General features: G+C 53.4%; 1 protein-coding gene across 6 annotated transcripts in view; it reads right to left on the bottom strand.

Moving 5' to 3' along the window:
- DYSF (dysferlin) overlaps positions 1–26,143 on the bottom strand; it is a 74,968-nt gene that overhangs the window by 32,912 nt on the left and 15,913 nt on the right. For all 6 annotated transcript variants that reach the window (XM_077177915.1, XM_077177916.1, XM_077177917.1 and 3 more), the window contains 23 exons: positions 25,812–25,925; positions 24,290–24,467; positions 23,178–23,302; positions 21,902–22,008; positions 19,709–19,901; positions 18,902–19,057; positions 17,985–18,116; positions 17,508–17,674; positions 17,104–17,218; positions 16,906–17,011; positions 16,225–16,367; positions 14,650–14,823; positions 13,884–13,989; positions 13,570–13,647; positions 10,809–10,990; positions 9,832–9,972; positions 8,992–9,021; positions 8,275–8,301; positions 7,387–7,428; positions 5,333–5,434; positions 4,131–4,292; positions 3,162–3,327; positions 2,266–2,339 (listed from right to left, as the gene is read on the bottom strand). In XM_077177915.1, coding sequence (XP_077034030.1) covers positions 2,266–2,339; positions 3,162–3,327; positions 4,131–4,292; positions 5,333–5,434; positions 7,387–7,428; positions 8,275–8,301; positions 8,992–9,021; positions 9,832–9,972; positions 10,809–10,990; positions 13,570–13,647; positions 13,884–13,989; positions 14,650–14,823; positions 16,225–16,367; positions 16,906–17,011; positions 17,104–17,218; positions 17,508–17,674; positions 17,985–18,116; positions 18,902–19,057; positions 19,709–19,901; positions 21,902–22,008; positions 23,178–23,302; positions 24,290–24,467; positions 25,812–25,925 — 2,820 coding nt within the window. The remainder of the gene's footprint in view (positions 1–2,265; positions 2,340–3,161; positions 3,328–4,130; positions 4,293–5,332; positions 5,435–7,386; positions 7,429–8,274; positions 8,302–8,991; positions 9,022–9,831; positions 9,973–10,808; positions 10,991–13,569; positions 13,648–13,883; positions 13,990–14,649; positions 14,824–16,224; positions 16,368–16,905; positions 17,012–17,103; positions 17,219–17,507; positions 17,675–17,984; positions 18,117–18,901; positions 19,058–19,708; positions 19,902–21,901; positions 22,009–23,177; positions 23,303–24,289; positions 24,468–25,811; positions 25,926–26,143) is intronic.

The following is a 26,143-nucleotide window of genomic DNA, read 5'->3' as shown; positions in this document are numbered from 1 at the left end:
GGCTTTCCAGGGAGAAGCTCCCTCCTTTCCCGAAATAACGGGAAAAACAAGGAAAGAAACAAATGGAGAAGGACGAATCCGGGGTCAAAATGGAAAACTCCATTGGTGGCAGGGGGATTGTTTGGGAAATGGTTTTTCCCAGGAAAAAAAATGCCAGAATTTTCCACTTTGGAATGGTTTTGTCACATTCCTCTTCCCTTTTTCCTACTGTTTAAACTCTCCCCTAAATTTGATCCGAGCTTGGAGGATGTTTCCAGTAAAATTATCCCAGGGAACAAAGCTCCAGGATTCCAAAGCTCCATCTCATTCCTTCTTCTGGAATCTTTGGGATGGGATCCCGCATTCCTGGGAGCAGCTCCCAGAGCTCCAGGGGGTATAAAGGGAGGTGAGTCCCTGTCCAGAGGTTTTATTCCCAAAGGAAAAAAAAAAAGGGAGCAGGTTTTCCACCAGCATGGTTTTCCATGGATAAATCATGGAAATCTGAGCAGAGGATTGCAGGGATTCGCGGGCACGGCCAATCCCACTCTGGACGTCCCAGGGCGTTCCCCTCATCCTGATCACTCGGAAAAATGGGACAAACTGGGAATCCCACCAGAGGGAATGCCCAAGCACTTCCTGCACTGGATCATGGGAAATCCCGATTCCAGATCATGGGAAACCCCAGATCCAGGTCATGGATCTCACATGTGGAGCTCCACATCTCAAGTTGGAATCCCACAGATTCCCACATTATTCCCTCCCAAGTTTTCTCCCAAGTTCCTTTGTCCTGAACTTTAAAAAGGGGGATTTGACTACAAAAAATCCCGTTCCCAAATTCCATGTTTTCCACGGACATGCTCCAGTTACTCCCCTGATAAAAAATGAAGCCCAGCTGTAATTTGTAAGGATAAATCCTTAAATGGGAAGTGAAAAGGGGGGAATGAGGCTGCTTTCCCAATTTCCCAATGCTCCAATCAGGAGCATTTTCGGGAGCTGCTTTTCCCTTTCCACGCTTATACACTGGAGCCAACTTTTCCCAATTCTCCTGTCCCATTCCCAGTGCAGGCTGAAGAATTTCAGGACAAGATCCCAACGGAGCTGTGAACAGGATCACGGAACCATGGAATGATTTGGGTGGGAAGGATCTCAAATCTCATCCCATTCCACATTTTCCATGGGCAGGGACACCTCCCACTATCCCGGGTTTCTCCAAGCTCCATCCAACCTGACCTTGGACACTTCCAGGGATGAGCATTTGGAATGAGTGGGAATGAGCAGGGCCACATCCACTTTTTTTGGGGGGGGAATTAGCCAAATTCCGGATTCCCAGCTCGACGTGGGACCCAGCTTGAGCTTGGCTTGGGATGCACCACAAATATCCAAAAGCACCAGAAAATCCTTGGGAACAGAAACCCCCAGGAGCCACCAAGGACGTGGATAAAGAGCAGGATCCATGCCCAAGTTGGACATCTTGGATTCAGCAGTTCCTCCATCCCTGGAATTGCTCAAGGCCAGGGAAACTGAGGCAGGGAACACCTGGAAAGCTGATTCCTTCCAGAAACTCCAGCTTTTCCAGCCCTGTGGCATCTGGGAATAGGGAGAAGGGAAATTCCAGCCCTTGATATCCCACCAAGGGATGGGAGACTGGGAAAAGCTCCACCAAACATTCCTGACACCATTCCCAGCTGCTCCAGAGGCACCGGGATCACCTTGGGATCTGGGCATCCCACTCACAGCTCAGCACAGGTCTGTCCCAAAGATTCCTTCTGCTGGAGAAGGAATCTGAGGACTGTGGATACAGGAAGTTTCTGGAAGAATGGAAGCTCCAGGGGTGTGTCCATCCTGATCTATTCCCAAGGGAATGCTGAGATCCCTCAAAATCATTGGAACGGCACCAATCCCCATTCCCACCACCATGGATTTGGGACTGGGGATTCCGCAATCCCAGTCCAGCAAAATTCCTGCAAACCAGGAGCCAAACTGGGAAAAGGAGACCCGGTCATGGAGCGAGGATGACGGACCCTCTGGGAATTTTTGCTTTCCTTGGGAAGAACCTGGCATGGATTTCTCTCCATCAGGAGAGCAAATCCAGTCCCTCATTCCCAAGAGAGGGAATGAGGAGGAGTTTGGGGTTGTGCAGGTGAAGAGAGGAAGGAAAAACACGTGAAAGTTGGAAAAGGATGGAACCAAGCGGACCCAGCCTCACGTTGGCACCTTGGATCCACCCTCACCACATCCACCGGAGCGCGGAAAGAATCCGGGATCTTCCCAGCGCGTTTTCCGTACCTGGATGGGGATCAGGGGCTCTTTGTCATCGATGTCGATGAGGACGTCGTCCCTGGGCGTGAGGCTGACATCATCTGCAACCGGAGCGGGGCAGCGCTGGGATCCCAGGATTTGGGAATCCCAGAGCCCAGAAACCGTGGGATTGACCTCCAGCAGTGATCCCGGTTTCTCCCAGACCCCACCTCCATGATCCCAATCTCACCCGGACCCCTCAGACCATCCAAAGCTCAGCTCCACGATCCCAAACTCATCCCAGACATTTCCCACCATCCAAAGTTCTTCTCCACGATCCCAGACTCATCCCAGACCATCCAAGGTTCATCTCCACGATCCCAAACTCATCCCAGACATTTCCCACCATCCAAAGTTCATCTCCACGATCCCAAACTCATCCCAGACCATCCAAAGTTCTTCTCCATGATCCCAAAGTCATTCCAGACACTTTCCATCACACCAAGTTCATGTCCATGATCCCAAACTCATCCAGACTTTTCTCACCACCCAAAGCTCATCTCCAAGATCCCAATCCCACGATCCCCATCCCATCCAGGACTCCAAGGAGTCAGGAGAGGGGCTTGGGACAAGGACATGGAGTGCCAGGACAAGGGGGAATGGATTGAACTGAAGGAGGGGAGATTTCAATGGAATATTGGGAAGGAATTCCTGGCTGGGAGGGTGGGCAGGGGCTGGGCTGGAATTCCCAGATTTGCTGGGGCTGCCCCTGGATCCCTGGCAGTGCCCAAGGCCAGGTTGGACACTGGGGCTTGGATCCCTCTGGGACAGTGGGAGGTGTCCCTGCCATGGATGGGGTGGGAACGGGATCATCTTTAAGTTCCCTCCCAACCCAACCATCCCACAATTCCATGAAGGACACAAATCCCAACGTTCCCACGTACCTGGCTGCTCCTGGGGCGCCGCCGTGTCCTGCTGGGAGGGATCCCAGTAGAATTCCTGGAGGGAGCGGATCGTGCACTGTCCCACCACGGGTCTCCGGCCGAAGGGGCGGTTGTCGATGATCTTCAGGATGATGGGGGGGCTGTAGAGGCTCTCCTTGGGCAGACGCTGCGGGAAGAGGGAAGGGAAGATGGAATGAGGCCGGAAAGGGAGGGCAGAGGTTCTGCACCATCCCCAAAAAACCAAGGGCAGAAGGAACTTCACCAGAAGAACCATTTTTATGGAAATTTGAGGTCCTTCACCAGAAGAACTAATTTTATGACACTTCCCCATGGTCCATTTTTACGGGGTTCTAAGATCTTTCACCAGATCCATTTTTTTGGGAATTTTAAGGTGCTTCACCATAAAATCCATTTTTACAGGACTGTCCTTGACAAGATCCACTTTTATGGGACTTCAAGGTCCTTCAGCACAAGATCTCCTTTTATGGGATTTTGAGGTCCTTCACCACAAGATCCAATTTTATGGGACCTCCAGGTCCTTCTGCACAAGATCCATTTTTATGGGACCCCCAAACCCTTCAAATGATTTATTTTCATGGGACTTTGAGGTTCTTCACAAAATATATATTTTATGGGGCTTTGAGGTCCTCCACTACAAGATCCATTTTTAGGGGACTTTGAGGTCCTTCGCCACAAGATCCAATTTTATGGGACCTCCAGATCCTTCGTAACAGGACCCTATTTTATGGATCTTCCAGGTCCTTCACAAGACACATTTTTATGGAACTTTGAGGTCCTTCACCCTAAGATCCATTTTTACGGGACCTCCAGGCCCTTCACAAGGTCCACCTTCATGTGACTTTGAGGTCCTTCACCAGCTCCCTTTTGTACAGGATTTTAAGGAACTTCACCCCATTTTTGAGGACCTCCCCTTCCCCCTGCACCGCCCCAGTCCCGCTGGGACCTCACCACTTCCATGAAGAGCACGCAGACGTCGAAGTTGGGGTTCTTCTTGACGTTCTTGATGACGCCGGACTGGACGCGCTGCCCCCCGCACTCCACCAGCAGGCTGGGCGAGGTCACGCTGGCCAGCTGGAAGCTCTTGAGGTTCCTCAGGCCCCAGGCCAGGACCTGTGGGATGAGGGGAGGACACCAAATCCTGAGGCAAAGCTCTGCTTCCAGGCTTCCATGGAGCTCCTCGGCAGTGGAGGAGAACTTGGAAATTCAACCATGCAGGACAAGCAGTGGTGGGAATGATGGAATCCTTGAGGTTGGAAAAGATCTCCAAGGTCACTGAGTTCAACCTGTGACCAATCCCTACCTCAGCACCAGGAGTTCCTTGGACACTTCCAGGGATGGGAATTGCAAAGCTCCCTGGGCATTTCCAATGCCTGACCACCCTTTCCATGAGGAAATTCCTCCTGACATCCAACCTGAACTTCATCCTTATCCCATCCCTCATTCTCTGAGTTTCATCCTTATCCCATTCCTTGTTCCCTGAACTTCATCCTTATCCCATTCCTTGTTCCCTGAACATCATCCTTATCCCATCCCTCATTCCCTGAAATTCATCCTTATCCCATCCCTCATTCCCTGAATTTCATCCTTATCCCATCCCTCATTCCCTGAAATTCATCCTTATCCCATGCCCCCTCCCCTGAACTTCATCCTTATCCAGTCCCTTGCTCCCTGAAATTCATCCTCATCCCACCCCTCATTCCCTGAACTTCATCCTTATCCCATCCCTCATTCCCCGAACTTCATCTTTACCCTTATCCTATCCTTCATTCCCTGAACTTCATCCTTATCCCATGTCCCCTCCCCTGAACTTCATCCTTATCCAGTCCCTTGTTCCCTGAACTTCATCCTCATCCCATCCCTCATTCCCCGAACTTCATCTCTATCCTTATCCTTATCCTATCCTTCATTCCATGAACTTCATCCTTACTCCATCCCTTGTTCCCTGACCTTCATCCTTATCCCATCCCTGCTTCCCTGGGAGCAGACCCCAACACCCTCGGCTCCCCCTTCCTGTCAGGGAATTGTGAGGAGCCAGAAGTTCCCCCTGGAGCCTCTTTTTTTTTTTTTTTTTTTTTTTTTTTCCCAGAATCCCAACCCAGAATCCATCTTGGATCCCATTCCCGGCGGCCATTCCCAGACCCGCGGCTCACCTCGATGGCCGTGCGCTGCAGGACGGGTTTGATTCCCTGCGGGACCATGTAAACGTTGGGCTCCCGCTGCGGCGGTGGGTAGGGAAGGTCGGAATCCGCGGACTGCAGGAGCGGAGAGGGAAAGGAAAACGTCAGGAAGCGCCAGGATGGGACATCCAACCCCTTTCCAGGCTGGATCCACCCGGAATCTCCGTCCTTGCCAAACTGATCTCTCCCAGGAAATCCAGGACAGCCGGAGGAGAGAGGGGAGGAATGGCAGGATGGAGGTGCCGGAAAAGTGGTTCCATCTCTTTAATCCATCCTGGAGGAGATCGAGCATTCCTGAGCTTTTCCCAGGGATCTGCCCTCCAAGGTTAGACCTTTTTTAGGGAATGATGGGGTGGAACCACCTCTATCCCAGCCTGGGATCACGGTGGGATATGAGGAAAGGGATAAAGCAGCAGCGGTGGGTTTGTAGTTGAGCGAGTCCCAAAAAATTTAGTGGGAGCAGCACCGTGGGATGGGGAATTGGCAACGCCTCTGGATCTGGGAAGGGGCTGTGGTTCATCCCACACTTCATAGATAATCCAGAAATCCATGGGATAGGCTCGGGTGAAACCACCTGGGAATTCCACTGAGATCATCCCAAACCTGGGAGGCGGCCGAGGAATTCCCAATTTGCCTTTCCAGAGGAAGAGAGTGGGAGCCAGAATTCCTCCCATTTTTCTTTTCCTGCATCTCCCAGAGCCCCAGAAAGGCCGCAATGAAAGCAAAACCTCTGGAAATCCTCGCCAGGAGCATGGAATTCTCTCCCAGATGGAATTTTATTGGATTCAATGATGTGTGGGCGTGTTTTAGTTACGGGATTGGGTGAGGGATTGGTTCTCCAAAGGGATTTTCCACATGGAATCATGGAATGGTTGGGGTTGAAAAGGGCCCTAAGGATCATCCAATTCCAACCCTCCTTCCTATAAAATTCCAAGCTTTAATTTTCCTTGGGAATTGCTGGCTCCTGAGTCCATGTGCTTGTTAGAAGGAGGTTTTCGGGAATTCCATGTGGGAAGAAGCGCCTGGGATTCCCACATGGAGCAGCCACTCCTCCATCCCATGATCCACGTGCTCCCAGCATGGGTTAGTGCTGGCAGGGAATGGGAATTTTATCTGGGATAAACCGAAGGGGAAGGGAGAGCTGCAGGGAATTCCCACATTCCCTGGGTTACCTCTGAAAATCTAATTCCCAAAAAAACTCATTTCAGGCTGCTCAAGCCTGAAATCATGGAATGGTTTGGGTTGGAAGGGATTTTAGAGATCAATCCTTCAGCAAATCCAGTGGGAAATCCTTGGGAAAGACCTCCTGCCCCATCCATCCTCTCCAGGATCAACGTGGATTTTAACCCTGCATCATTCCAGGTTTTTTTTTTTTTCCTTATCCCTTCCTGCTGCTCTCCCAGTGATTTTCCAGGCTTTCTTCTGGATTCCAGCTGAATGTCAGAGGACGGAATGTTGGAATGGGTGGGAATGAGCAGGGAATGCCGGGGATGAGATGGGAGCAGGAAGGGATCAGGATGGGAGTGGGAAAAGGCAATTCCCAGACAAAGCCAGCTGGAGGAAGGCAAATCCACGAAAATCCTGCTGGGAGCCAGGATGGGTTGAACAAGGATAAATCCGAGGGAATCCAGGTGGCAGGGAGCTCTGGAGATCACGGATTCCAACCCGGATTTGGATCCAGGATCAGCGAAAATCAACACGGATGAGGCAAAAAAAAAAAAAAAGGCTCGAAAAGATTCCCAGTTCATACGGAAGCTGGGATGCAATCCAAAGATAAATCCCAGAGCTCAGTGGGAATTTAGCCCCAAAAGGCCATTCCCAAAAAAAAAAATGGATAAGGATGGACCCAGCCTGGTCCTTCAGGAGCATCCATGGGGCACCGGAGGCTCCGGCTGGCACCAATCCTTGGGATGCAGCCTCAGGAATTTTGTCGGGATGGGGTTCCTGCAATCCTGCTCTCCCTGAGAGGCTCTGCCGGGATTTGCTTGGATTCTGGGAAAAGGGAAGGAAAGGGAGGAGAGCGATACCCATTGGAGGAGGCCCTCCGAGAACAGGGCAGGGATGCAGAGCTGTGGAATGCCCCATCCCAGGATTCCGGCGGTGGGAAGAAATGGAGGGAAAAAAGAGGAGAGAGATGGTTATGGACAATGCGGAATAGCGGGATGAGCTCCCAGGAAAGGTGGCTTGGGTGGGAATAAAGAATCTTGTGAAAATGTGTTTATCCCATCCAATCCAACCTTTCCCGGGAATGTGGCTCAGGTCTTTCCCAGCTCATCTCCCGAATTTCGGGATTAATGGCTCCGAGGGCCACCACAACATTCCAAGGGCTGTTCCCTTTCCCTGCCTGGGGTTTTCCAAGATCCCAACTCCGCCTTTTGGTTCGGCCTGGGATTGGCTCCATGGGATGCACAAGGATAAAGTCTTGGCATTCTGGGTGTGGAATCAGAATCATGGGAATGATGGAATCACGGAACAGTTTCTGTTGGAAAACTCATCCCATTCCATGGGCAGGGAACCTTCCACCACCCCAGGTTGCTCCAAGCCCCATCCAACCTATCCCTGAATTTTTTCCCAGGACGAGGGATGAAAATTTCCTTCGGCACAACGGGAACAGCCCAGCACATCCTCGATTCACGGCAAATTCCCTATGGAAAGTTTGGAATTGGGATTTCCCGAGGACAGCCCAGCATTCCAGCTCTGGCACGCTCGGGTTGAAAGGATGGGACAACCTCATTCCAGAGGGGAAATGGATCCCAACATTCCCGGCCACGAGGAAGAGCCCATCTGGCCAGAGGTCTCTCACATTCCCAAAATCCTGATGCTCCCGACTTGACCCATCAAGGAAAAAGAGGATTTCCCAAGGAAACAAATCTGAACAATTCCAAGATGAAAATAAGGAATTCCCAAAGACTCACCTCATCCAGGCTGGAGGAGAGCTCGCTCTGGAAGAGAGGAGGAGATGATGGAATTAGAGGAATTCTCATCCCTAAGCCCGTCCCAATGTTTATAATTGGAGCCGACATCCGAAGGGAATCATGGAATGGTTTGGGGAGGAAAAATCCTTAAATCCCACCCAGGGTGGGATCCCATCCCTCCCACTGTCCCAGGTGGATCCAGCCTGGCCTTGGGCACTGCCAGGGATCCAGGGGCAGCCACAGCAAATCTGGGAATTCCAGCCCAGGCAGGAATTCCTTGCCAAGATCCCAGCCCAATCTCCCCTTTCCCAGTGGGAGCCATTCCCTGGCTCCTGTCCCTGCAGGCCTTGTCCCCAGCCCCTCTCCAGCTCTCCTGGAGCCCCTCCAGGCACTCTGAGGATTCCCTGGAATTTTCCCTTCTCCAGGGGAACATTCCCAGCTCTCCCAGCCTGGCTCCAGAGCCTTTGCAGCATCTCCATGGGATCCTCTGGATCCTGGAATGGGATAAATTTGCCATGTCAGGAAGGAGCTGCCCCACCACTCCCAGTTTTCCTTATCAGCTGAGGAAAATCAGAGTCTCTGTGCTTTAGGACTCCTCCATCCTAAAAGAATTCCCTAAGACAGGATGGAGGGATTGCTGCAGGGCTGGAAACGGGCTCCAGATCCCTGGGAAAGCTGGGAATGATGCTGGATTTGCAAGGAGGAGTCGGGAATTACCTCAAATCCAGGGATGTGATGAACAGCCGGCTGCAGGGAGAGAACACAATTCCCATTAACATTCCCGCTGCTAATTCCTCTCTTTCCAGGAAGGAAACTTCAGCCCCTTTCCATTTCCAGCTCTAACAATCCTGGATTCTCATCCAGCCAGGAAGTACCGAATCCACCCGGATGATTCCCACTGGGATCAAACAGTTCCTCTGGGAGCAAATCTCATTCCAAGGCTTCTCCAAGGCCTTTCCCACCCAGTTCTGAGGGAATGAGGAACAGGAAGAGGCCACGTGTGGATATTTGGGGCCTTTCCTGGTGTTTGGGCTGGGATTTCCAGGGAAAAGGGAATTGTGGGATTCCCATTCCCAGATAAACCTCAGGGCTGGGAAGGAAGAGTGGGATACAGGGACTGAGCTTTCCAATCCATCCCTTTTTCCTGGCACATCTGGGATGCAGCCATTGGAAAAGCTGGAGTGGTTTCAGGTCTCCTAAACCCCCTCCAGAAATAATTCCAAGGAAAGGGCAGCATTCCTTATGGATTTGGCGATTCCCAGCTCCCTTGATATCCCTGAGACCTCCCCAGGACTTGTCCGAGGAGAGAAGGATCCATCCAGCCCATCCCACCTGGAATTCTGCAGTTTTCCATCAGGCCAACCCTAAACCACCTCTTTTCCCACCTGGAAAACCTCATCCTACGGAATTATCCCTCAAAGAAGAGACAAATCCCAAACCCCTCCGGCTCTTGGCAGGCTCCAAAGGCCCCAGTGGAAAACACCAACACCTGGAAAAGCTGGATCCTGGGGAGGAAGTGGAATTCCGGAGCATTCCGGGCTCAGGGATGGATCTCACCTTTTCCCTCTGGATCAGCTCGAAGGCAGCCAGGAGCTCCCCGACGTTCCGGCCGGATTTGAGGACGGGATGCCAGGAGAGCCGGGGCGAGCGCTCCAGGCTGGGCCGGCAGATGCAGCGTCCCATGAATTCATCCGCGCCCTGGAGAGGGAATTCCAGGGAAACGGGAACCATGGGAGTTGGGATCATCCTTCCCATCCCTTTTCCCAGAGAAATCCATCATCCCCCCCCTCGCCCCTCCGATCCCCAGGCAAAAATCGGGAGCGAGGGATGATCCCATTATGGGATCAGGGCAGGAAAACGAATGGGATCGGTGCTCATAGAGCCGCCAGTTTTCCAACTCCTCCCTGGAATTCCTAAGGCTGGAAAAGCACCTTTTTGGGAGAAAAACACCTTTTTAGGAATTCCCATCCCAGGTTTTCCAGAGAAGGAACTCAAAGCCTTTGTCAGCTCCTAAAAATCCCATTCCCTGCTCTGCACTGGGATCTTTGGAATCTTTCCTGCCGGGAAGGAGCAGGAGAGAGGGAAAAATATTTCTGAGATATTCCCAAGCCCTTCCCAAGGTGTATTTCCAAGTGTTTTTTCCACAGAATTCCCTCCTGCACTTAGGTTTTTCCAGGTTGGTTTTTCTTCCCAGCCTGGTTTTTCTGGGAAAAACCTCGAGTTCCTGCCACCAACCCCTGAGAATTCCATAATTCCAGGTCCTTTGGACACCACAAACAGCAGAGGGCATTCCCCTAATTCCACAACGCCTTCCAACTTTATCCCAAGGTTTTTCCATGAGGAAATTCCGTTGATTTTCCCACTTTAAATGACAATGAGGAAGCCCAGTGAATGGGGACCTCAAGGACACCGCAGGATTTTCCCTGGGATTTTCCCCCTCTGGAATGTCCACCCCGGAGCCCAAACACCGCCCAGAGATGCTGGACATCACATTCCAGAGGCTGGGAATTCCCGGCGGGAACCGCCACACTCACGTAGGTGTCGTGGTCATAGATTTCCACCAGGATGTTGGGGGGGGACTCGGCCACGTCCTGAGCATTCCCGAAAATCTCGATCTCGTAGAAGATCAGGGTCTGATCCCACGTGGGATTCAGGGTGTTCTTCTCCACCACCGTCTTCTGGCTCTGGTGCAGGAAGGACACGATGGCGTAGGGATCTGCGGGAATGGGATTCAAGGATTTGGGATTCAGGGGTGGATCCCGGCTCCGGCTCTTCCCGGAATCCCGAGCTCCATCCGGAACTGGCTCCCAAAGAATTTGGGATTTCTCAGCTCGCTCCATCTCATCTTGAGTTCCCTCGGGGTCTTGCTTGAGGAGAAGGGAGCTGCCCAGTCTCTCCCGCCTGGAATTGGGCATTCCAAGCCCAAACCGCCCTGTTTTCCAGGTGGCTTTCCAGCTGGAAAGGCTCAGTCTGAGAGGTGGGATTGTTCGGAAGATCCAGGGAAATCTTGGAGCCACTTCCGGGGCCTAAAGGGACTCCAGGAGAGCTGGAGAGGGATTTGGGATAAGGGAAGGAGGGACAGGAGCCAGGGAATGGCTCCCGCTGGGAAAGGGGAGATTGGGCTGGGATCTTGGCAAGGAATTCCTGGCTGGGAGGTGGAGGAGCATCCCACACCCCCCTGGATTCAGATCCCAGGAATATTCCACAAATCCATGGGTGCAGATCCCAAGATTATCCCACACCCATGGATTCAGATCCAAGGAAGACCCCACACACATCCCTGGATTCAGATCCCAGGACTATCCCACATCCTCGGTTTCAGCTCCCAGGAACATCCCACATTCCTGGACTGAGATCCCAGGATTGTCCCACACCCCCTGGAAGCAGGGCCAGCTGATCCCAGCAGCATTCCCCCTTTCCCCCTGCTTTTCCAAGGAATTGGGGCACCAGGGGCTGGATTTCCCCCTCCATCCAGACTTAACAGTCCAGGACCACTCAGACATTCCCAACCACCCACTCTGGGAAGAGCCTTTCCCACTTTCCCACTTTTCCTCAGCCAAATCCTTTGCAATAAACAAAAACCCCTGGATTTGGAGTTGCTTTTCCTTTTTTTTTTTTTTTTCCCCATTTTTCCCTCCCTTCTCCTCCTTTCTTTTTTTTTTTTTTTTCATGGAAGCCTCTCTAAAGCCCCTTTGTTGGGAGCAGGGAATGTTTATTTTTCCAACTGCTGAGCCCCTTTAATGAACTCCTTTATTCCCGGCAGCGGGAATCACAATCCCACATTGTGGAACATTGCTGCTCGTGTTGTCCTTGGCCGGGATTTTTCCAAAGGAAAACGATTCCGGACTCCCCTCCCGGGCCATGAGCTCACCTCGCTCCCACCTCCTCATCCCAACAAGGAGCCTTTTGTGGGAATTCCAGGTGGGAACAGGCACTGGGGGATTTTTTTTTTTTTTGGATGCTCTGGGGTGTTTATTCCCAAAAAATCACATTATTCCAACCACTGGGAAAAGCAGGATTCCCTCGGGATCGCGGTCCAGCTGCTTCCCCAGTTTTGGGACTGATCGTGTTTCACATCATTCCTGGGATGCGTTGTCCCAAGTGGGGTTGAAATCCCAGAATTTGGAGGGAAATCCCACCCAAATCCTCCTGTAAATTCTCGTGGGAATAGAGCAGGGATAGCCCTGGAGGGATGTTGGATCTCTTTTCCTGGGATTTGGGACATTCCACATTATTCCAGCTCTGATCCAGAGGAGGCGGCATTCCCTTTTCCCGCTTTTCCAGCTCCGAAGCATTAATGGGAATACCTGGCTGGGATGGCCCAGCCTCCAGGGATGAGAACGTGGGATTTTCCGGCATTCCACCCCCCCTCAACCACATTCCAAAGGGATGTTCCACCTGCATCCAACCATCCAAGCACCTCCAGCATGGAAATCCCATGGATAAAAGGATTTCTCCGATTCTGGCTTCTTTCTTATTCCCAAAAAACCCCAGCGTGGGAAGTCCCAACCACACCAGCACAATCCTGGGAATTTCAGAAATCCCTGGAGTTATGCTGGGAAAGGGTGGAGGAGCAGGACGTGGAAAACCCCTCTACAAAGGCCAGCCCCTGTTTTCCACCTGGATTCCCTTTTTTCCATGGAAATCCCCTTCCTAAATCCCAAATCCCAGGGACTGCTGCCCCCCTGTGCAGCTGGGAGGAGGGGGATGCTAAGGAATTATGGAATCATGGAATCCCAGACTGTTTTGGGATGGAAGGAAACGTAGGGATCATCCAGATCCAACCCCACGGGCTGGGAACCTTCCACTGGATCAAATCCAACAAGGAATTTCCTGAGGATGCTGGAGAAGAAGGGGCTGAATTGAGCTGAGGTCCTGATAAAATCCCTACACCCTCCCGGAATTTTCCCTGGGTACATCCCATGGAAGTTTCTCCCTGTGCTCCATCATATCCAGCATGGAGAGCGAAAGGCTCCAGAGATTCCTTGGAGCCCATTCCAGGCCTGGAGGGGCTCCAGGAGAGCTGGAGAGGGGCTGGGGACAAGGCCTGCAGGGACAGGAGCCAGGGAATGGCTCCCACTGGGAATGGGGAAATTGGGCTGGGATCTTGGCAAGGAATTCCTGCCTGGGCTGGAATTCCCAGATTTGCTGGGGCTGCCCCTGGATCCCCGGCAGTGCCCAAGGCCAGGATGGACATTGGGGCTTGGATCCACCTGGGATCAGGGAAGGTGGCCCTGCCCATGGATGGTCCCCCTCTGTTCCCACAATTCCATCCCGGTGTAGATCCGGACTCACCGGAGAAGCTGTCCTTGTCCATGGCAATGAGATCCCGGGCCTGGTACAGGTAACAGCGCAGGTGGAATCTGTTCCCGGCTGCCGGAAGAACGGGAAACATGGAAAAGATCCCAGGGAGATTCCACCATTCCTCATCTCCCATCTGAGAGAATCCCAGCTTAATCCCCCCAGGATATCCCCAGCTCCAATCCTGGAGCCTCTGGATGTTCCCATAAGCACCATCCTCCTCTCCACCCTTTTTCCATCTTTATTTTTCCATCTTTTTTCTGGGAAAAGGATGGGAAATGCCCTTCCTGCTTCCCTGGGGTCCTTACAGTCAAAAATGCAGGAGATCGTGGGTCTGTTGACTCCGAAACTGAGGGTGGACGCGGATTTTCCGTCGGATTTTCCATCGTCGCTCTTGTCGTCCGTCACTCCTCCCTGCAAGGAAAACAATGGAAAGTCAGGAATGCCGGGATCACCTCCAAAGCGAGGATTCCCCACGGGATGGAATTCTCTGGGGTGTCCAAGAGGAGTCCGAGCTTCCAGCGTTCCCCAGAATCCTAAAATTTAGGTTGGAAAAGCTCTTGGAGATTCCCGAGTTCTCCTAATTCCCCATTAGGCCTTGGAATATTTGCGGGAAAAGGAGCGATTTCCAAGGCTGAGGATTCCCATTTGCAGATCCCATGGGAAAAAGGGGAATAGGAACAATCCCGCCGGGAGCTCTGGGGGTGAGAGGCAGCTGGGATCCCCCAAGCTGGGAACGGCTCATGGAAAACACCACGGAGCCACTTTGATCCCAAAGGGATCGAGTCTGGATTGGAGGGAAAGACAGAGCAAGGAAAAAGAGGGGGGAAAAAAGCCAATCAGGAGAGGAAAAAATTCCATAAAAGCACAGAATGGGAGCTTTGTGCTGCTTTGGCTCTCATGGAATCATTGGAAAAGGAGCGGATTGGGAAACCCAGAGTGTGGAGAAAGTCGGGAACAAAGAGGGAAAGCAGGGATCAAACAGGGCGGATAACGGGACAACGGGAAACAGACAACGAGCAGCCGATAACATTCCCAGGCAGAAATTTGGGAATGGGAGAAGCCCTTCCCTACCAGAGCCCCTTCCAAGGCGAAGACAGCGGCGGGGCCGGTGCGCTCCAGAGGCTCCATCCGGCGTCTCCAGCGGCGCCGGCGGAAGGAGTCGGAGCGGCGCTGCTGGAGGTGGAAGCGCCAGCCGAAGAGGGAAGCGTATTCCCAACCATCCCCATCCAGCTCCTCCTGCTTGTGCTGCCAGACAGGGATCACGGCGATCAGGTTTTCCAGGATTCACCCAAAATGCTGGGTTTAGGTTTTTCGGGATGTTGTTGGATATGGTTGTTCCACCCCAGGTTTTCCCCGTGTCTCCCCCAGGTTGGAATAATGGAATGGAGTCATGGAATTGTTTGGAGAATCATAGGAATATTCTGGCTGGGAAAGATCTCTGAGGTCATTTGGTTTCAGTTGGGAAAGGCCCCGGAGATTGCCATGGAATTATGGAATTATGGTTTGGGATGGAAGGGACTTTAAAGCTCAGCCCCTTCCAGGGACACCTCCCACCATCCCAGGTGGATCCAAGCCCCAGTGTCCAGCCTGGCCTTGGGCACTGCCAGGGATCCAGGGGCAGCCCCAGCAAATCTGGGAATTCCAGCCCAGGCAGGAATTCCTTGCCAAGATCCCAGCCCAATCTCCCCTTTCCCAGTGGGAGCCATTCCCTGGCTCCTGTCCCTGCAGGCCTTGTCCCCAGCCCCTCTCCAGCTCTCCTAGAGCCTCTCCAGGGACTCTGAAAATTCCCTGGAATTTTCCTTTCTCCAGGGGAACATTCCCAGCTCTCCCAGCCTGACTCAAGAATTCTGGAATGGTTTGGGTGGGAAGGGGACCCTAAATCCCATCCCATTCCCACCCCATTCCATGTTCAGGGTCACCTCCCCTATCCCAGGTTGCTCCAAGCCCCAATGTCCAACCTGGCCTCGGACACTTCCCAGGATGGAGCTGGATTCTCCCAATCCAACCATTACCACTGCTGGACCCACCCTGGGAATGCAGCCCTACACCAATCCCTGGGATGAATCCCACTTGGAGCGGGATCGCTGGGCTGGGGCCAGACCCTGCCCAGGGCTGTGGAGCTCCAGCAGCTCCGCTTCCCATCCCGCTTTTCCCTTTGCCATCATCCCCACCGCTCCCATGGCTCTGCCGCCTCTGGAATTTCTCCCTGGATCATCCACCCCAAGCCTTGGAAGGTTTTTCTCCCGCAGCAAATGGGGTGACAGTGGCTACAGTTATCCCGAAAATTTTCTGGGAAGGGGAGACAAGCGGCCTTGGGAAGCGGCGGGGAGGACCGAGGAGTGGAAGCGGCATTCCCGGTCCAATGGCACCATCTAGAGGGAAGCGGGATAGGGACAGGCTGGGGACACCGGCCCTCCCCCATTTCCCACACTCCCGGGCTTCCCTGGATGTCTCCATCCCACCCCACATCCCAGTCAATCCCTCCGGAATGTTCACCACCCCGGGAATGTGGCGTTTTCCACCAGAAACGCAGGATGAGCCCCCCTCAATCTCCAAGGAAAAGTGGATCCTGCCAAAGCCGGGCACCCACGCGGAGGGACAGGGCCACATCCTGATCCAGTGGCAGCTTTTCCTGGCCAATCCCACCTTTCTTATGGCCTCCATGTGCTCCAGGTCGCGCCGGCGGAGCCGCACCCAGCGCCGGCGCCGGTGGGTGTGGAACATCTTCTCCGCCGGCACCCAGGCCTTGGGCTTGCGCTCCGGCGGGATCGTGATCCCGTATTCCCAGCCTTGGGAAGAAGGGAATACCCGGTGGAGGTGGGAGAAGAGCCTCCCTCCCCACACCTTGGCGCTCTCACCAGGAATTTCCAATGGTGAAGGTGTGGCTGAATCCAGGAAAATTCCCCAGCTGGATTTCCCTCCTTACAGCACAATCCATCCCTCTGGAATGCCCAGGGATGGACCCGTGGTGTCCTTGGCTCCAAATCCCACCCTGGGGACTCTTCCCTCACTCCCTCCAGCCATTCCAGCCCCCGGGACCATCCCAGCACTCTCCAGGCTGGCGTTTTCCATTTCTTTTCCACCAGGATCTTCCCAGATTATCCCAGCACCTCCTTTGGGAATTCCCATCCCACAGCTCCAGACAGAGACAAATGAAAAGGATCCCCCAGAGCCTGATCCCTCCTCCTGATCCAGTTCCCACAGCCAGGGGAATGTTTTCATCCACAGACCATGGAAAGAAATCCCAAAGTTCCCAAATCCCGGATCCCAAAATTCCAGGATCCCAAAATTCCCAAATCCCAGATCTCAAAATTCCATCTTTCATACCTTTCTCGTCCACAGCCCTGTTGAGATCCGTGTCCCATTCCACATCTTCCCACTTCCAGCCTGGAGGACACTCGATCTCATCCTTGGGCAGGACCTTCTCCCCATTCTGTGGGACACAGGGAATTCTCACCCAAACAGATCCCTAAATTTCCCCCTGGGATCCCAGCCCGGCTCCCGGAATTCCCAGTTTTCCCTCACCACGTCCGTGTAGGAATCGGTCATGTGGATCCACTGCCCTCCAGGAAGCCGGACCTGGTTCTCAAACACCTCCTCCACAAAGCTCAGGTGCCCGGCGTCCACGTCGTGCAGCAACCTGAATCCCGGGAACACCCAAAATCAGGGATTCTCCATCCCACCTTCCTCCCGTGCCATCCTCAGCGCTCCCAAATTTCTCCCACCCCTCCGAGCAGAGTTCCTCCTCAGGAAAAACCCAAACCAGGATGAAAATCCCACCCCAGAGTGCCTCAGTTCTGGAGCATCCTAAGGTTTGGATGAGGGGGAATCACATCCGTGGACACAGATGAGGAACCACAGGGGCATCCCAGATTTCGGCACCGGATTTTGGGATTCCCGCGAACTCTCAGCAGGAAAGCCCCACTCACGTCTTTTCCGGGCAGATGAACCAATCCCCAGCCCAGGTCCATCCCGCGGAAGGCCGGAAGCTGTCCTTGGGAAGCTTGATCCGGCCGGTGACGTCGGAATATTTGGGATAAGTGAGGCCGGTGGTGCCCCAGTTCCCCACCAGCGCCAGCTTGGTCTGGTTCTCATACTGGCAGAGCCAAGAAAAAGATGGATTTGGGGTCGGAATTACAGAATTCCATAGATAATCCCATAGAGTCCCGTGAATACTCCCAGAAGAGGGACAGATACGGGAAAAGCCCAACCCATTCCACGGCATCCCAATTTTCCGTTGTGAGGGACAACACGGCTCCATGACTCATTCCCAACTTCCCCCTCGGCATTCCAGGCTGAGCTGGTGGGAACAGCTCCTCCTTCCCACAGTTTTTAGGGAATGATGAGGTTTTAGGTCCAGCCCACCCCCTTTTCCCGCCGGGATGGGGATCCCTGGGAATGCTCACGGTTTCGGCAAAGACGGAGAGTTTTCCCTCGGCGAATTGGTTGAACTCCTTCTCATCCACGGCCAATCCGAACCAGAGCCGCACCCGGATCTGCGCCGGGATCCGCGGCCCCATCGCCTCCTCCTGCGGGTACTGCCAAGGAAAAGGCCCCCGGGAAGGGATTAATGGGAATTCTGGGAGGCTGGAAGGGTGGGAATGAAGATCCCTGGATGGGGAAGGTGGGGACATGGAGCAGTCATGGGGTAGAGTCAGGAGTGGGTGGAGAGCTTTGGGATTGTGGAATTGAGGTTGGAAAAGACCTTCAGGATCATCCCAGCACCACCATCGACATCCCTAAAATGTGACCCCAGATGACCTTGAGGAGCTTCAAAATTCCAGTGGTCCTGGACAGGATCAGGGAGAGGATCAGGAATAGGATCAGGGACAAGGACAGAGTCACAGAAAGGTCAGGGACAGGGACAAGGACATGGGCAGGGATAGGGAAAAGGACATGGACAAGGTCAGGGGCAAGGACAAGGTCAGGAACAGGGAAAAGGTCAGGGACAAGGACAGGGACAAGGACAGGGAGGGGACAGGGACAAGGTCAAGGACAGGGACAAGTTCAGGAACATGGATAGGAACAAGGACAGGGTCAGGGACAAGGGCAGGGAAAAGGATAAGGAGAGGGTCAGGAAAAAAGTCAGGGACAGGGACAAAATCAGGAACAAGGACAGGGAGAGGGACAGGAACACAGACAAGGTCAAGTGTTTAAGGTCTCTCCCAACCCAAAACTTTCCGTGATTCCATGAAACCGGGGCCGAACATTGCGCTGGGATTTGAGCTTTCCCTGCAGGATTTTCCATCTTTTGCAATTATTTTTAGGGGCAAAAACTGTTTGGAAAAATCAAGATTCCACCTGGACAGGCTTCCAAAGGTACCTTGAGGAAGATGGTCTGGAGCTTCCCGCAGTTCCGGCCGCAGCAGTTGGGGATGTTCCGGGAATACAGGACCTGGTGGGCTGGGATGCGGGCGAAGGCCACGCGTTTGTACCCCTGGAGCATCCAGATGACGATGTCCGGGAGGCTGTTCTGGGGCTGGAAAACACAAATCCACAGGATCCCGTTAGGAGGGATCCACCAGCACAGCCCAGAACGGGATTGTGGAATCATGGAACGGGTTGGGTTGGGAGGGATCTTATCCCAGATGGATCCAACTCCATCCAGACTGGCCTTGGGCACTGCCAGGGATCCAGGGGCAGCCCCAGCAAATCTGGGAATTCCAGCCCAGGCAGGAATTCCTTGCCAAGATCCCAGCCCAATCTCCCCTTTCCCAGTGGGAGCCATTCCCTGGCTCCTGTCCCTGCAGGCCTTGTCCCCAGCCCCTCTCCAGCTCTCCTGGAGCCCCTGCAGGGACTCTGAGGATTCCCTGGATTTTTCCTTTCTCCAGAGGAACATTCCCAGCTCTCCCGGCCTGGCTCCATGGTCTAGGGGAAGAATTCCCCCTTTTCCTGCTGTGGGAACAGCCGGAGCACGCGGAGCTTCCCACCCACCAACATTCCAAGTCCTTCTCCCACAGCCGCTCCCTATCCATGAGTTGACCTCAACCCATCCGTGAACAAAACCAACCTCAACCATCGGAGCCAAACCTGGCACCATGGGAGAGAATCCACGGATTTGGGAGCCGGGATGGAACATCATCCCCGCTTCCCACCAAAACCACAATGGGAAAACCAGGAAGAGAGTCACCTCCTCCGCCATGGCCTGGAGCCGGCACAGCCAATCCTCCGCCTGATCCAGGATTTGGGAGAGGCCGGAATTCTCATGCTTGAGCCTCAGGGCCACCTTGAGGATCTGCTCCAGGTGGGTGCTCCGGAAGCGGAACAGGTTCTGATCCAGGTGGGTGCTGGACGCCCTCCCCAGGACATCGGGAAGCTTCAGGCTGCAGGGATAGGCGGGAATCAGGGATTGGGTTGGATCGGGATGGACCTTGAGGGTCATTAGGGGTTGTTAATTGTCACTGATGATCACTAACAGTGATTAATGGTCATTAATTGTGATTAATGATCATTAGTGGTCATTAATGGTCACCAGTCGTCATTAATGGTGATTAATAGTCATTAATGGTGACTAATCTTCATTAATGGTCACCAATCATCATCAAAGGTTGTTAATCGTTGTTACTGTTCATTAAAGATCCTCAATCATCATTAATGGTCATTAACGATCATTAAAGGTCATTAAGGGTCACTAATTGACATTAATGGTCATTAATGGTCACTAATCAACATGAATTTTTCATTGATGGTCATTAGTTGTCACCAGTCATCATTAATGGTCATTAAAGGTCATCAAAGGTCATCATTAATGGTGTTTAATGGCCGCTAATGTCACCAATCATCATCAGTGGTTATTAATGGTCGTTAATGATCATTACAGGTCATTAATGGTCACTAATCATCATTAATGATCATTAATCCACCCCAAATCCTCCCCCCCAATAGCTCATCCAGTTTCTTGTGGGATTTTTCCAGCCTTTTTTAATGGTTTTTCCATATTTTCAGCAAATTTCCAAGGAACTGAGAAGCCACCAAAGATATTTGGGAACAGGAAGAGCAAAAGAGCTTCAAACCAAGGCCGGAATTCCCCCGGGAATCAGGATGGGAATGAGCCACACCCACATTTTAATATCCATTATCCAAGCTCCTGGAAAAATGGATCAGGTGCCAAAGTGGGCGGTTTTCCTGTAAAATTCAAGGATTTATGGATCCGCTGCTATAAATTAACTTCCTGCTCCCGGCTCCCGAGCCACAAATCAGGATTTCCTCCGGAAAAAATAGATGGAGAGAACGATAAATCCATTTTTAGGCTGTGGAGAGGTTTGGAAGGAGATTTTTAAGGATGCAACATTCCCACCTCGGGAATGGGATCTGTAAATGCCATTTTTTTTATTGCAGGTAAATAGGGAGAACGTGGAATTATGGAATAGTTTGGGATTTTCCACTATCCTCAGGTTGCTCCAAGCCCTGTCCAGCCTGGACTTGGATATTTCCAGGGATGAGGATTTGGAGTGAGGGGGAATGAGGAGGGAAAAGGCAGGAAAAGAGGGGAAAATGGATAAAAAAGGGGATAAAAAGGAGGGGGAGAAGGAAAAAAAGGAAATAAGGAAAAAAAAGGTGGGAAGAAAAAAAGGGGAGAAAAGGCAAAAAGAGGAAAAAAGGGGGAAGAGAATAAAAGGGGGAAAGACAAAAAAAAATGAAAAATCAGGAAAAAGAAACAAGGGAGAGAAGGGGGAAATGGATAAGGGAAAAACAGAAAAATGGGGAAAAGAGAAAAAAAAGGGAAAAGGGAGTAGGGAAAAGGGGAGAAAATGAAAAAATATTAAAAGGGAGAAAGAGGGAGAAAAAGGGGGAAAAAAGAGAAAAAAGAAAGAAATAGAAAAAAGGAAGAAGGGGGAAAAGGAAAAAAGAAAGCAAAAAAGGGGAAAGGGGGGAGGGGGAAAAAGAGGAAAAAGAGGGGAAAGGAAAAACCGAAATAAAGGGGAAAGGTGAATAAAAAGAAAGTGGGAAAAGGGGGGAAAATGAAGGAAAAGGGAGAAAGGGGAAAAACGGGGTAAGGAGGGAGAGAAAATAGAAAAAAAGGAAAAAAGGTGGGGAAAAAGGAGGGAACAGACAAAAAAGGGATAGAAGGGAAAAGGGGGAAAGGGAGGAAAAAGTGGAAAAAATGAGAAGAAATAGGAAAAGAGAGGGGAAAAGGGAAAAAAGGGAGGAGAGTGGAAAAATGAGAAGAAATGGGAAAAGAGAGGGAAAAAAGGGAGAAAAGGGAGGGAAAAGGGAGAAAACGGGGGAGTGAAGAAAGGAGAGGAGGGGCAGAGGCAGTGTTCCCTTCCAAGACCAAGAAGAAACATCAGGAAAGGTTTTCCATCCCGAATTCCCAAAGCACCTGCAGTCGGCGATGACGTCGTCAAGCAGTTGGGATCCCAGGGCCTCCAGCTCGACCGGGGAGCGGTTGGATTTCAGAGCCACGTGGATCTTCTCCAGGTTGGCTTCCTGCAGGAAAAGTGGGGATCGGGAGCTGAGGAGTCGCCCGGAATCTCATCCTGATTCCAGGATATTCCCAGCAAGAGGAAACTCCCAGGGATCAGAAATTCCGCTCTGGGTCCCAGCAGGGATCTGCATCCAAATGTTTGGAGCTCCAGGGGAACCAACAGGGAAATCCAATGGGAAATGTCAGAAATTGCTCAGGACCTGAAGGACGGCCCCTGGACCGCTGGAATTTCTCTAGGGTAGACAGGGCTTGGATCCACCTGGGATAGTGGGAGGTGTCCCTGACCATGGATGGGATGGGATTTAAAGTTTCTCCAAACCCAAACCACTTCAGGAAAGAAAGGATGTTCTGGGAGAGCTGGGAATGCTCCCCTGGAGAAGGAAAAATTCCAGGGAATCCTCAGAGTGCCTGCAGGGGCTCCAGGAGAGCTGGAGAGGGGCTGGGGACAAGGCCTGCAGGGACAGGAGCCAGGGAATGGCTCCCACTGGGAAAGGGGAGATTGGCCTGGGATCTTGGCAAGGAATTCCTGCCTGGGCTGGAATTCCCAGAGCAGCTGGGGCTGCCCCTGGATCCCTGGCAGTGCCCAAGGCCAGGTTGGACATTGGGGCTTGGATCCACCTGGGACAGTGGGAGGTGTCCCTGCCCATGGGATGGGGTGGAACTGGGTGGGATTTAAGTTCCCTTCCCACCCAAACCATTCCATGATTCCATGAAGTTCCTCATCCAGTGGATACGCAGCTGTGTCACCAGACACTCCCCAGCCTGGAGGTGGCCTCTGTCCCCTCCTGGTGTCCCCAGGATGTCCCCAGGATATCCCTGGACACTCCCCACATGGAGGTGTCCCCAGGGATGTCATTGGACACTTTCCAGCCTGGAGATGGCCTCTGTCCCTTTGCAGTGTCCCTGGGATGTCCCCAGGATGTCCCTGGTCACTCCCCAGCCTGGAGGTGGCCTCTGTCCCCTCCAGGTATCCCCAGGGATGTCCCCAGGATGTCCCCAAGGATGTCCCCGGTCACTCCCCAGCCTGGACGTGGCCTCCGGCCCCTCATGGTGTCCCCAGGATGTCCCCAGGGTGTCCCCGGTCACTCCCCAGCCTGGGGGTGGCCTCTGTCCCCTCTCAGTGTCCCCAGGATGTCCCCAGGATGTCCCCAGGGTGTCCCCGGTCACTCACCAGGCGCTCGGCCCCGTAGAGCAGCAGGTTCTGGGCGTCCATGCGGTGGCTGATGTCCTCCCAGTAGGAGGAGAGCACCACCACGGGCTTCACGTTCCCCCAGGGCAGGTAATAGTAGTGACAGCCTGGGGGACAGCGCGGCGTCACCTCGGGATCACGTTGGGATAACGGGATCCGCCCCTCAGGAGCAGGGACGGAGGGGGAAGAGCGTGACTGGGATGGGAATTCCCCTCAGAAGGTGTTTGGGAGAAAGATGGGAATGGTGTTCCCCAAATCCTTGAGATCCCACCGAGATCCAACGGGATCTGCCCGTGGCTCTGGCAGCAAGGCCAGGAACCAGCTCAGCATTCCTGGTGGAATGAGACGGGAGCCAGGAAAAGGCCAGGGAAAGACGCTCCCAAAAACCACCTCACGGAGCTGAGAGAGGCCCCAGCTTCCCTGCTCCGTCCCAGACACAAATTCCCATGGCTGAGGTGGGAAAACCCTCTGGAGCTGTCTGGTCCAAGCAGAGACACCTTCAGCAGGATCACCTGGACACAACCTCTGGCTGCCCCGGATCCCTGGAAGTGTCCAAGGTCAAGCTGGATGGGTTTGGAGAAATCTGGGACAGAGGGAGGTGTCCCTGCCCATGGATGGGGTGGGAATGGGATGGGATTTAAGGTCCCTTCCCACCCAAGCCATTCCAGGATTCTGGAGCCCCTCTGCTCTAGGGGAGCTGGGAATGCTCCCCTGGAGAAGGGAAAATTCCAGGGAATCCTCAGAGTGCCTGCAGGGGCTCCAGGAGAGCTGGAGAGGGGCTGGGGACAAGGCCTGCAGGGACAGGAGCCAGGGAATGGCTCCCACTGGGAAAGGGGAGATTGGGCTGGGATCTTGGCAAGGAATTCCTGGCTGGGCTGGAATTCCCAGAGCAGCTGGGGCTGCCCCTGGATCCCTGGCAGTGCCCAAGGCCAGGTTGGACACTGGGGCTTGGATAAACCTGGGATGGTGGGAGGTGTCCCTGGCTGGAATGGGATGGGATTTAAGGCCCCTTCCTTCCCAAACCATCCCATAATTCCAGGTTCTCTCCCACCAGCCGGGTTTGGATCATCCCGGAGGCCGGGATCCGTGCTCACCATCGAAGACGGCCCCGCTGTACTGGGTGGTGGAGGCCAGGGGCAGGCAGGTGGTGTCGAACTTGTTGCCGTAATTCCCAATGCTGACCTCGAACTGGATGGCGCCGTCCACGCCCTGGAGCATTGTGGCCGAGTAGAAGGCGGCGAAGAGGGAATATTTCCGCCGGCGCAGGTATTTCTGGAATACCAATGGGAATTGGACGTGGAGGAGATGCTGCCAATGATCTCCGGGACTTGGAGCCGGAAGAGGCTGGAGGGTAAATCCTGAGTGGCTGAGGGAGCTGGGAAGGGGCTGGAGATCCAGGAAAAGCTGAGGGAACTGGGAAGGGGATGGAGAACCAGGAAAAGTGAACCAGGAAAAGCTGAGGGAGCTGGGAAGGGGTTGGAGAACCAGGAAAAGCTGAGGGAGTTGGGAAGGGTCTGGAGAACCAGGAAAAGCTGAGGGAACTGGGAAGGGGCTGGAGAACCAGGAAAAGCGAACCAGGAAAAGCTGAGGGAGCTGGGAAAGGGGCTCATTCCAGAGAAAAGGAGGATCCAGAGGGGCCTTCTGGCTTTGCACAGCTCCCTGCCAGGTTGGAACCAGGTGGGAGTTGGGATCTGATCCCAGGGAATAACAGAATAAGAGGGAACGGCCTCAGGCTGTGCCACGGGAGGCTCAGGTTGGACACCAGCAGGAATTTCCCCATGGAAAGGGTGCTCAGGCCTTGGAAGTGCCCAGGGAGGTTTGGAGTCCCCATCCCTGGAGGTGTCCAAGGAATTCCTGGATGTGGCGCTCAGTGTAAGATCAGCCAAGGTGGGGATGGGGCACAGCTTGGACTGGATGGCCTTGGAGGGATTTTCCAACCTCAGTGATCCCAGGATGGGAATTTTCTTGCAGGGGGAACAACAAACTTGGCAGCACGGTGATTTTGGGGGAATTTTAGGAAAAGGCAGATGGAAGAGAAGGCTGCAGCTTCTCATGGAAAAGGAGCCAAAGGAGGAAATCTGAGAGAGCCGGAATGAAAGGAAATCTCCAAAAATGTCATGGGAGACCTTGGAGCCCCTGGCAGGGCCTGCAGGGGCTCCAGGAGAGCTGCAGAGGGGCTGGGGACAAGGCCTGCAGGGACAGGAGCCAGGGAATGGCTCCCACTGGGAAAGGGGAGATTGGGCTGGGATCTTGGCAAGGAATTCCTGGCTGGGCTGGAATTCCCAGAGCAGCTGGGGCTGCCTCTGGATCCCTGGCAGTGCCCAAGGCCAGGTTGGACATTGGGGCTTGGATCCACCTGGGACAGTGGGAGGTGTCCCTGCCCATGGAACGTGATCAGCTTCAAGGTCCATTCCCACCCAAACCATTCCATGATCCCACAATTCCATGCTCACCATGACCAGCTCGGATGGACCAACCTGGACACTTTGGGATGGAAATCCAGCAGGAGACCCCTCCAGGAGCTCACGGACCATGGGACAACCCCCACCCATGGCCAACATCCCTTCCATAGTGTCCCACGTGCCAATCCCAGAGGTTTTCCAGAAATTCCAGTACCTCCACCCTCAGGATGTCATCGGCAGGGATCTCCTCCACCTTCTGCTCCATGTGCTCCACCAGTTTGGTCTCCAGCTCCACCAGGATCCGGCCCCGATACGCGACCCCCTCGCCCTTGGGATGAACCAGGAACAGGAGTCAGGATCCCGGAATTCCCTTCCCGAGGCCAAGCTCTGCCTTTGCTTCCAAGGAGCTTCATCACGGAGCAGCAGGACCAGGCAAAGAATTCCAGCCAGCACTTCCGAGGTGGAATTTTGGGAGCAGAGCGGGATCGGGAGGCGTTAGCGGGAATAACCGGGAGCGGGAAACGCAGCGCGGGCTCCTGACGACAA

Source organism: Agelaius phoeniceus, chromosome 4 (assembly GCF_051311805.1).
Source record: "Agelaius phoeniceus isolate bAgePho1 chromosome 4, bAgePho1.hap1, whole genome shotgun sequence".
Lineage (NCBI taxonomy): Eukaryota > Metazoa > Chordata > Aves > Passeriformes > Icteridae > Agelaius > Agelaius phoeniceus.
The sequence above is the reverse complement of the archived record's forward strand: the minus strand, read 5'-3'. Positions and strand labels throughout refer to the sequence as shown.